This window comes from Mizuhopecten yessoensis, unplaced genomic scaffold, assembly GCF_002113885.1.
Source record: "Mizuhopecten yessoensis strain PY_sf001 unplaced genomic scaffold, ASM211388v2 scaffold8657, whole genome shotgun sequence".
Taxonomy (NCBI): domain Eukaryota; kingdom Metazoa; phylum Mollusca; class Bivalvia; order Pectinida; family Pectinidae; genus Mizuhopecten; species Mizuhopecten yessoensis.
Genome location: NW_018407656.1, coordinates 412,170 through 424,452, shown reverse-complemented (window position 1 = coordinate 424,452; position 12,283 = coordinate 412,170). Strand labels below are relative to the sequence as shown.

Sequence of the window (12,283 nt, the reverse complement as noted above, 5' to 3'; positions counted from 1 at the left end):
TACAGGACATTGTAAGGAGGGGTGATACTTACTTCATGTATACATTTATACTGGAGATGGTAAGGAGTGTGGATACTTACCTCGTATAGACACGTATACAGGTAAGGAGTGGGGATACTTACTTCATGTAGACATGTATACTGGAGATGGTAAGGAGTGGGGATACTTACCTCGTGTAGACATGTATACAGGACATGGTAAGGGTTGGGGATACTTACCTCGTGTAGACACGTATACAGGACATGGTAAGGAGTGGGGATACTTACCTAGTGTAGACACGGATACAGGACATGGTAAGGAGTGGGGATACTTACTTCATGTAGACACGTATACAGGACATGGTAAGGAGTGGGGATACTTACTTCATGTAGACACGTATACAGGACATGGTAAGGAGTGGGGATACTTACCTCGTGTAGACACGTATACAGGACATGGTAAGGAGTGGGGATACTTACCTCGTGTAGACACGTATACAGGACATGGTAAGGAGTGGGGATACTTACCTCGTGTAGACACGTATACAGGACATGGTAAGGAGTGGGGATACTTACCTCGTGTAGACACGTATACAGGACATGGTAAGGAGTGGGGATACTTACCTCGTGTAGACACGTATACAGGACATGGTAAGGAGTGGGGATACTTACCTCGTGTAGACACGTATACAGGACATGGTAAGGAGTGGGGATACTTACCTCGTGTAGACACGTATACAGGACATGGTAAGGAGTGGGGATACTTACCTCGTGTAGACATGTATACAGGACATGGTAAGGAGTGGGGATACTTACCTCGTGTAGACATGTATACAGGACATGGTAAGGAGTGGGGATACTTACCTCGTGTAGACACGTATACAGGACATGGTAAGGAGTGGGGATACTTACCTCGTGTAGACATGTATACAGGACATGGTAAGGAGTGGGGATACTTACCTCGTGTAGACACGTATACAGGACATGGTAAGGAGTGGGGATACTTACCTCGTGTAGACATGTATACAGGACATGGTAAGGAGTGGGGATACTTACCTCGTGTAGACACGTATACAGGACATGGTAAGGAGTGGGGATACTTACCTCGTGTAGACATGTATACAGGACATGGTAAGGAGTGGGGATACTTACCTCGTGTAGACACGTATACAGGACATGGTAAGGAGTGGGGATACTTACCTCGTGTAGACATGTATACAGGACATGGTAAGGAGTGGGGATACTTACCTCGTGTAGACACGTATACAGGACATGGTAAGGAGTGGGGATACTTACCTCGTGTAGACATGTATACAGGACATGGTAAGGAGTGGGGATACTTACCTCATGTAGACACGTATACAGGACATGGTAAGGAGTGGGGATACTTACCTCATGTAGACACGTATACAGGACATGGTAAGGAGTGGGGATACTTACCTCATGTAGACACGTACACTGGACATTTTAAGGAGTGGGGATACTTACCTAGTGTAGACATGTACACTGGACATGGTAAGGAGTGGGGATACTTACCTCATGTAGATACGTATTGTAGACACGTATACTGGACATGGTAAGGAGCCGCCTTTTCCTCTCCTTTGATTTCCACACTGATGTGTAGGTGGGGATACTTACCTCATGTAGACACGGAGACTGGACATTTTAAGGAGTGGGGATGCTTACCTAGTGTAGACATGTACACTGGACGTGGTAAGGAGTGGGGATACTTACCTCGTATAGACACGTATACTGGACATGGGAAGGAGTTGGGATACTTACCTCGTGTAGACACGTATACTGGACATGGTAAGGAGCCACCTTTTCCTCTCCTTTGATTTCCACACTGATGTGTAGTCTGATGGCGCCCGACACTGCTGACTTGTCCGTCCTCTTCTCTGTAAGTATGGGCATGATGGTCAGTTAGAGTGAGGAGTTGACAGTGGTCAAATATGGTCAGTCTGTCAGGTGTGGTCATTGGTCAGCTATGGTCAGTCTGTCAGGTGTGACCATTGGTCAACAATAGTAAATCGGTGTGAGGGGGAGACAATGACTGGTCAGTTAGTGTGAAGTTGGATATTGGTCAACTATTAGGATGTAACCTCAGTCTCTTAGATCAGTAGGTCAATGGTAATTGAAAGTGTGTCTCAGGTTGACGTGTTACTGACTGTAATTTGACCCTGATCTATCTATTTCAAATTCATGAACCTTATTTTTTTCCCTTTGAAATATCTCTGACCTTTGACCTCAACCTCTGCAAAACTGAACCCTTCTTTCTTAAATAACTGAGATGTGATAGATGTGATACCCTATAATAGATGTGGTACCTTATGATAGATGTGATATCCTATGATAGATGTGATATCCTATGATAGATGTGATACCCTATGATAGATGTGGTACCCTATTGTAGATGTGATACCCTATTGTAGATGTGATAACCTATGATAGATGTAGTACCCTATTGCAGATGTGTTACCCTATTGTAGATGTGATACCCTATGATAGATGTGGTACCCTATGGTAGATGTCATAACCTTTGATAGATGTGGTACCCTATGGTAGATGTGATACCCTATGGTAGATGTGGTACCCTATTGTAGATGTGATACAATATCATAGATGTGATACCTTATGATAGATGTGATACCCTATAATAGATGTGATAAATGTGATACCCTATGAAAGATGTGATACCCTATGTACCCTATGATATATGTGATACCCTATGATATATGTGATACCCTATAGTAGATGTAATACCCTATGATAGATGTGATACCCTATAGTAGATGTGATACCCTATGATAGATGCGATACCCTATGATAGATGTGATACCCTATGATAGATGTGATACCCTATGATAGATGCGATACCCTATAGTAGATGTGATACCCTTTAGTAGATGTGATACCCTATGATAGATGTGATACCCTATAGTAGATGTGATACCCTTTAGTAGATGTGATATACCCTATGATAGATGTGATACACTATAGTAGATGTGATACCCTATAGTAGATGTGATACCCTATGATAGATGTGATACCCTATGATAGATGTGATACCCTATGATAGATGTGATACCCTATGGTAGATGTGATACCCTATTGTAGATGTGATACAATATCATAGATGTGATACCCTATGATAGATGTGATAAATGTGATACCCTATGATAGATATGTGATACCCTATGATATATGTGATACCCTATAGTAGATGTGATACCCTATGATAGATGTGATGCCCTATAGTCGATGTGATACCCTATGACAGATGTGATAAATGTGATACCCTATGATAGATATGTGATACCCTATGATAGATGTGATACCCTATGTACCCTATGATAGATGTGATACCCTATGATAGATGTGATTCCCTATAGTAGATGTGATACCCTATGATAGATGTGATACCCTTTAGTAGATGTGATACCCTATGATAGATGTGATGCCCTATAGTAGATGAGATACCCTATGATAGATAAGATACCCTATGATAGATGTGATACCCTATGATAGATGTGATACCCTTTAGTAGATGTGATACCCTATGATAGATGTGAAACCCTATAGAAGATTTGATACCCTATGATAGATGTGATACCCTATGATAGATGTGATACCCTATAGTAGATGTGATACCCTATGATAGATGTGATACCCTATAGTAGATGTGATACCCTATGATAGATGTGTAACCCTATGATAGATGTGATACCCTATAGTAGATGTGATACCCTATAGTAGATGTGATACCATATAGTGGATGTGATGCCCTATAGTAGATGAGATACCCTATAGTAGACGTGATTCCCTATGATAGATGTGATCCCCTATAGTAGATGTTATACCCTATAGTAGACGTGATACCCTATGATGTAGATGTGATACCCTGTAGTAGATGTTATACCCTATAGTAGACGTGATACCCTATGATCGATGTGATACCCTATAATAGATGTGATACCTTATGATAGATGTGATTCCCTATAGTAGATGTGACACCCTATGATAGATGGGATACCCTATAGTAGGTGTGATACCCTATAGAAGATGAGATAACCTATAGTAGATGTGACACCCTATGATAGATGTTATTCCCTATAGTAGATGTGGTACCCTATAGTTGATGTGATGCCCTATGATACATGTGATACCCTATAGAAGATGTGATACCCTATGATAGATGTGATACCCTATGATAGATGTGGTACCCTATAGTTGATGTGATACCCTATAGTAGATGTGATACCCTATAGTAGATGTGATACCCTATAGTAGATGTGATACCCTATAGTAGATGTGATACCCTATTGTAGATCTGATACCCTATGATAGATGTGATACCATATGATAGATGCGATACCCTATGATAGATGTGATACCCTATGATAGATGTGATACCCTATGATAGATGTGATAGCCTATGATAGATGTGGTACCCTATAGTAGATGCGATACCCTATAGTAGATGCGATACCCTATAGTAGGTGTGATACCCTATAGGAGATGTGATACCCTATAGTGGATGTGATACCCTATGGTAGATGTGATACCCTAGAGTAGATGTGATACCCTATGATAGATGTGATACCCTATAGTAGATCTGATACCCTATGATAGATGTGATACCATATGATAGATGTGATACCTTATGTTTAAGACATCTTGGAATTCGTAGGTCAATTCTAACTTGACCTCAATTCAGAAAACAATTCAATTTTAATAAATTCCATGTATTTTTAATGTCCTTTGCAGTTTTTATGTTGTAAGTTTGTAAATTGGTTTTTTTATTGTTTTTTTCTTTTGTGGGGGTAGGGAGGGCTGGGGTTGGAGGGAGGAGGGTCGCAAGGTATTTGTAAGCAATGTTTTTCAGTCATAAACATGTCCAGTCATCATTGACATACAATTCATAAACAGCAACTGTATAAGAATCAACAATTACTCTAAAACATAAAACTAAATATTTAAATTGTTTGAGTGCTCTCTAGCATACACTAACAAGAAACAATATATCAAAAGTGAAATTCTAAAATTCCTACACATGTTCAGTGTGCAAGGTACTGTGATTCTAGCAGCGAAGTTAGTGACAGCATCACTCCAATGAACCCTTAGTCTGTAGTCACTTAACAAAATAGTAGTAACAAGATCAGTTTAACTAAGAATTCAGATTTCAAATAAATTGAAGAATAAATTAAAGTGGAACGCATTAGTTCACATACAAATATACATACTTATTAGAGAAATTGTTGAATTTGAGAAGAAGAAGAAGAAGAAGAAGAAGAAGAAGGAAAAAAAAAAAAAAAAGAGACTAAAATTGCAAAATCCAGAAAATCCGGAAAAACTTTATGAAGTGTGCAATCTAAAATTATACACTTCGAATGAAAGCAAGAAATTAAAATCTACTTTTCTTCTTATTTTCTTAAAATTAAAACCAGTGTTAGAACTAACGATGTTCCACCTTATATCGACTTCAGATAGAACTGACTGCTACATGACCACTAAACAGACCAGAATAAATGCAATCAGTTTCCTTGCTCTGTTCAAAGGACAAACTATTTTTTTTTTAAATATTTTTTCCAGTATTGTTTTTGGACCTCAGACTTAAGGTTTTCCTGGAATTAACATCAACTTGTTAAATTATTATTCAATGTCACTGAAGTTCTAAGTTAAAGTCATATTAATTTTTCAAGATGGAAATGGTGAAATATTATCAGATATTAATGAACACACACTGTTATAATGCTAAAATGTAGAATGTAGAATATAAACAGAACTGAATTGTCTTTAATGAAGGAAATCATATTAGATTATGAATTCAAACTATTCACACAACTAAACAGAATTGAACAACATGTCACAATTCAAGTTTAAATATTTTGTGTCACAAATTCAATGCTCACAGACAGCAACTATTATGACAACATTTGCAAGATTGAAAGAAAACATCAATTATTTTTTATGAATAGATTCAGACAATTGATATGCATTGAAAGCTTTTAAGAAACAATTGATCTAAAAATAGAAGGGAAAATTTTGGGTTTATTTTGAATGTTGTCATAAAAATTGTTGAATGATTTATTTCTTGTATAATTATGAACATTTTCATGCCAGACAAATAAGGCCATGCTGTTATTTACGGTAAATATCCTTTTTCATTTTTTACAGTATTTTTCTTTTTAAATGATTCAAAGGTTATAGGTTTGATAAAATGAAACAGTTGGCAAGGAAGAAAATTTTAAACAAATGATGAAAAAATTGATATTTTGTCAAAGAAAATCAACAGTTACCGTAATTCACACATACCTAAAATCAAATACCATATCTATTCTTATCAATGCCCTGTTTCAGAGTATTATTGTAAAGTGGGGTATTCAGTAGCAAGACTTATCCATCCAGAAAAAAAAAATGACGATTATGGCTCAAAAAATTACACAAACCTTGTCAATTCTGGCTTCAAACAGATCATTATCTGGTATTCTTTTGAAATATTTATGGTAGAATTTTTACGTCAATGGGAGTATATTTGTGTTTATGCAAAGAGGGCATTGATTAGAACAAATACTGCATTCAATAGCACAATACACAGGAGTAAACAAAACTTGTTCAAAATGCTGAAATAAATATTTTATTATTCCACAAATGCATTCCCGACAGGCACTATAAGTACACACATTCCAGACTAAACACTGTCATGACAACACCAATGCCCATTGAAGCATGAATCTTCACAGCTGTGCAACAGACATCCCGTGATATGATATGCTACCCAAACCTATGCTAAGTATAACGACACAGACCATCACGTATATGGTAATACAAAATTAAGCTGGTCGCCTAAATCATCTCCAATCGCAAAAGCCACAATGTCAGACTAGCACAAGTCTAGCAAGGTATACCACCTCAGTACAGTCTAAACAGCCCAAAGATAGGGAACATGCTTTTTTTGGAGAAGCAGTAATTCTCCGGTGTATGGTCATTTTTTTAGAGTATCAGAAAAAAGTTTATTTATTAAAATTTATCGAAATTTGAAGCTGGTCAATTCAGGTGATAGGAGAAACTGTATTAAAAAATAAAATTGAAAAATCAATTTGTTTTATGCTACTTTTTCAAAGACCAACAAGTTGCTGCATGTATATTCAAAATGAATGATAATGTTATGCAATATTTTTGCATTTATCCTTTAAGTAACCTCTGTTATCTATTACCTGAACTAAAACCTACACATATTTATGCTGGTTTTCAATGGATTCAGTAGCCTAATTTTATAACCCTCCGACAACTGAACACCAATGGAAAACCTCACACCACAAGTGACGTGACCGTTCTGAACTAGGTTAGTGATCCATAATATAGAGCTTTTCTCTATAATAAAATGAAGTTGATCTGCTTAAACCAGGTCCCACTTTTGACGGTGACCTACATGCAGAGCTATTCTTTATGACAAAAAAGTTCACCTCCTTTAATCAGGTCAGTGACCTATAACACAAAAGTTGACCTTCCTGAATTAGGTCACAGTGACCTATATAATACAGCTTTTCTAAACAACACACAAGATGACCTTGAATTAGGTCACAGTGACCTATAACACAAAAGTTGACCTATCTGAATTAGGTCAGTGACCTATAATACAGCTTTTCTATACAACACACAAGATGACCTTGAATTAGGTCACAGTGACCTAATTCACATAAGTTGACCTATCTGAATTAGGCCACAGTGACCTATGATATAGCTATTCTTTCTTACACACTTGTTAACCTCTTTGAATCAGGTCACAGTGATATATCTATGTTCTTTATAACACAGCAATGTGACATTATTCTTGTTTGAACAGTTAATGATTAGCACAGACAAAAACAAAATATTAATGACACTTCTCTATTAGCATGGATTCCAAAATACATTTACAGGTAAAAAGCATGATTTAGTGATGAAAAATGTCGCTCAACAGTATTCTTTATCTACACAAGAAGGTTAGAGATTTACTGATCATCTGATTTTATTTGTAGTAGTACTGATATGCTCTCAGCTATTAACTACTTTCAAATTAGAAAAAGATTGAAGGTATTTTTTTTAACATATGGTGAAATTCAATAGTGCAAGAAGAACGTTTATTAATATATATGCAAACATTAATAAATTTAACAAAAAAATAATGACATTCATAAACTTGAAAGTATTCTTTATATTTCGTAGTAAGTAAACCCTACAATTTGTAAATAATTACTTTTCAAAACAATTGACATGTTTTCAGAAATGATATTTTGATTTCTTTTTAAATTTAAACATTTCAGCAATATTTGTGCTGTTAGATTTGTTCATTAAAACATTTCTAACCAATGTCAAGAAAAAAAGGTTCTCAAATCACCTGATGAACTTTTTTTATTTCAATGTTGATTAATAATTCTGCAATCCATACTAAAGAGTTTTCTTTTCCCAAACACAAGTTGTCTCCCTTGATGGAAGTTGTCTCCCTTGATGGAAAATATATGGTTTGTACCATATTGACCAAATAAGCACCCAGGACACTTAGCGATTAGGAAAAAATAGAATGACTGCAACCTTCAAAATTCTTAAAAAAAATAGAATTTAACTTTTTTTTCTCAAGAAAATCAATGATAAAAGCGTGGGAAACACAGACCAGAGCAAAAGAGAAAAGCACTTACAAGAAACAAGGTGCTTATTAAAGTAAATACTGTACTTGCTAATTTTGAGATATTAATTTCCTTTCATATTGAACGTTCCACTGCTATGCTTTGCTGATTGTATTTCTTGATCAACAATTTTGACTTCTTTTTATTTGTACAAATAAAGAATGATTTTTTACAGGTTAAAGTGCTATGAGTCTGGTTAGAGAATTGTTATGTTGAAAACATTTTTCTCATATTATATTTTTCTTTTACAAAAGAGCGTATCTATATGCAAGGGAGGAAACTAATGCTGTTATGGGTGCTAACTCTTTTATATGATAAGGAGGAAATTTGTCTAATCTATGGGTATATACACCAGACAAAATTATAATTAATTTCAAATCAAGGAACAAAGTTTAATGAGGTGAGAAAGACACTTTGTATTAACAAAGAATGGTACTCGAGGAAATAAACAGTGAATATTGAAACGTAAGTACACGTAGAAATGACTACATTATAAAAAAAATATGTAATATATACATTGAAGTGTACAGAAGGAAAATGAAGTCATGTGGATGCACTATTATACTGCGTTAGGCTGCTTGGTGATTAACAGATGACCACAGATGACCGACGGGTGGTGTCCAGGCAGATACCTGTTACAAACTAACCTAGGTTATACCAAACGTCCATTTCGCCACTCAAAGTGGTCACATCAATGATAGTCTGGCCAAGAAAATCATCTGATTCTCGGGTGAATGTTTGTCGCAGCTTAGATTTTATATCATCATCCTCATCCCTGTAACACACACAAAGCACTGCCAGAAATGAACGCAAGGCAATCAACAACCAACGAATCACGTCAGGACGACGGAATGATCAAACGGAGGCTACGATGCAGGGCGGACGACTGGACACTCAAAACAGCTGCCAGCTCAGGGAAACACGGCTAAAAACAGAATAACACACTAGGACGGAAAATATAATACATATATATATCAACACTGAAGATACCACGCAGACTGATGACACCTGTCATGGCCGATACGGTTGCCATGGTTACTCACCTAGGTTGTACCATACATCCATTTCACCACTCAGCGTGCGCACCTCAATTATCGTTTGGCCGAGAAAGTCATCTGATTCCCGAGTTAATTTCTGTCTTAACTTGGATTTCAAATCGTTGTCTTCATCCCTAGAATTTGATGGTCATATAACATTGTTGAAGAAAATTAAATTTTAATTTCAAAAATTGCAAAAAAAATTAAAAAATGAAACCATGTAGTTGCCTCCCTTTGAGAAATTCCAGAAACACTGGTCAAAGGTTGAACCATCCTGTTAGGACAAAGAAATAAAGCTGATGCATTTCAGGAGCTTGTGGCTACGTCCAGATGGGAGAATATGGCTTCATCTAAGCTAATTAAAAATACACTTTTATAGTCAATAGTCGGGCATATGAAATTTGTTTATCCCCCCCCCCCCCCAAAAATAGTGCAGGTAATTAACATGGTGACTTCATTTATGATCTACTCTTCTACTCTTGAAATTTTATGTTATAACTATTTTTTCAGAAATGCCATTTTACAGTTGGACTTTCAAGGGAAATTCATGCCTTTATTGTTTCTGCTTCAATAAAGAATTATTTAACAGATCTATTAAGCAATGGTACTCTAATGAAATCAATTAAAATCAAATTCCAAATACACTTATTGGCTTGTCATGTGCGTCCATGTTCTGGTCCAACTTTGCAAAACTATGATTGAGTCATGAATATTAATGAAAACCATTTCGAAGAGCATAATTGCTTGCTTTTTTTATGTCATTAATTTTTAATAACAGAAATATTTCTTCATTACCAAATAATTGTACAAAAAAAATCCAAAATAATATCTCCCTGTTACCTCGGGTATGACAAAATAACTTACAAATACATTTTTATGTAAATCTGTCAGGGAGGTAATTGGATAGTGTCCCTTTATTCAGTCTATAATAGCCTTACTTTAGAATCATATTGCTTCAGTTTATGTCTATAACAGTTCTTCCAAGATCAGCTGAAACTCTTTTCTCCTAAAAAGTATTTCAGTGTGCTGCCAACCGATTTGATGCTATCACCTACGTTTCAATTCTTGATGTACACTGTAAGTAATATGTGATATTTCAAAACAGAGAAACATGCTGAATTAAATTTGAACTTTATATGCATTAGTTAGTTTCTGTTTACCATTATTAATATATACCATAATGTGTATTTATAATATAAACCTCCGATTTCTTGAATATATTATTAATACCAATGTCAAATGGGCCACAAATGAAATAAAAGTTTAGAACAATGAATTCAATATTACCCAATAATACAATATCACCTGTCTAACTTGAACCCTGTATTGTCTGGAGCAATCTACATATTTATATCTATATCTTTAGAAACTCTGTTATCTGGAAACTTCTCTATTCCGACAGGAGATGTTGGTCCTTGTAGTGTTCATTTTAGACAGGTGTCACTGTGGAATCTTATGAGAACACATTTATTTTTTACCAAGTCAAGTTGGTGTTCCACAAACTCATAGAAGGACTAAGCCACGATTAACTTACCATACTCGGACTTTGATTCTGTCGGAGGAGTTGTGGCACTCACTGAAAAGACACAATCATGTCATATTATAAGTTATCCTATATTAAATGATAGTGGGTTCAGGGATAAATGAAATAAACCTTTTTTAGCCTCACTAGAGAGGAAATGAAGCAGTTTGTTTATATGTTGTTGTTTTTTTTTTTTTTTTTAAACATTTCTTTCTTTTTTGCATTTGGATATTTTTATATCAAAGTTTTTTTGGGTGTTTATTCATTTTTATGTCTTACGATTGTATACATATATATATTTTTGGCCTTTTGATTTTTCTTTATTTTCACAAGGAAGAAAAACTGAATTCACATCTTGAAACAGATATATTGATACCATCAGCAATACACCTTTTTAATCATATATTTTGTGATTTATGTAGAGCTTTGAAACAAATAACTTCTTAGAATCTTGATCTTGATCTAGTATCAAAATTTTATTCAAATAAATTCTATGACTTTAGTCACTTATTGCTTCTGATGATTAAAGATATCATAAAGATATATGGGAGACGACTCATAATGATATAAGGGTCAAAAAGTAAGTAATGAAACTTTTTCAATAAAGGGAGATAATTGGTAACAAGGGAGACTACTCACAAATAGAACTTCTCGTTCCAGACTGGGTTGAGGTCTTGTGGCACGGTTTTTGTCCGTTTCTTTACCTTGCCCACCTGGACTGTTACATACGGATCACTAGTCCCAGTCTTATCCTTGCCGATAAGTCCTTGGGCACATATCACTGTAGGCAGAACACAGGTAAACATCAACAGTTAGTTCCTGTAGGGGTGAATATGTCATAAGGGAGTAGAGATGCATGGGGAGTGTACAGAGAGAGGGAGGGGGAGGGGCGATGATAGGGAAAGAAGGCCAATGTTCACAGGGCAGAATATTTCGAATCAACTGCTATAGATCTGGGTGGGCTTATTACGAGGCATTGTCTTATTTCTGGACAGATATAGCAAATGGTAGGTGAACATGTTAGATGAGGGATTGAAATGAACTGATGGGGCAATTTAGAGTAAAGATTGGAGAAATGGT

At 35.8% G+C, this 12,283-nt stretch overlaps 1 protein-coding gene across 17 annotated transcripts in view; it reads right to left on the bottom strand.

The window, feature by feature from the left end:
* Window positions 1-12,283, bottom strand: part of LOC110456312 (protein unc-13 homolog B-like) — a 206,445-nt gene that overhangs the window by 40,609 nt on the left and 153,553 nt on the right. For 14 of the 17 annotated variants that reach the window (XM_021506965.1, XM_021506978.1, XM_021506962.1 and 11 more), the window contains 4 exons: window positions 11,843-11,984; window positions 11,216-11,257; window positions 9,688-9,815; window positions 1,761-1,876 (listed from right to left, as the gene is read on the bottom strand). In XM_021506965.1, the coding sequence (XP_021362640.1) occupies window positions 1,761-1,876; window positions 9,688-9,815; window positions 11,216-11,257; window positions 11,843-11,984 (428 nt within the window). Of the gene's footprint in view, window positions 1-1,760; window positions 1,877-9,291; window positions 9,420-9,687; window positions 9,816-11,215; window positions 11,258-11,842; window positions 11,985-12,283 lie in introns of all 17 variants that reach the window. The other 3 variants (XM_021506964.1, XM_021506972.1, XM_021506976.1) reach the window with 1 other exon arrangement.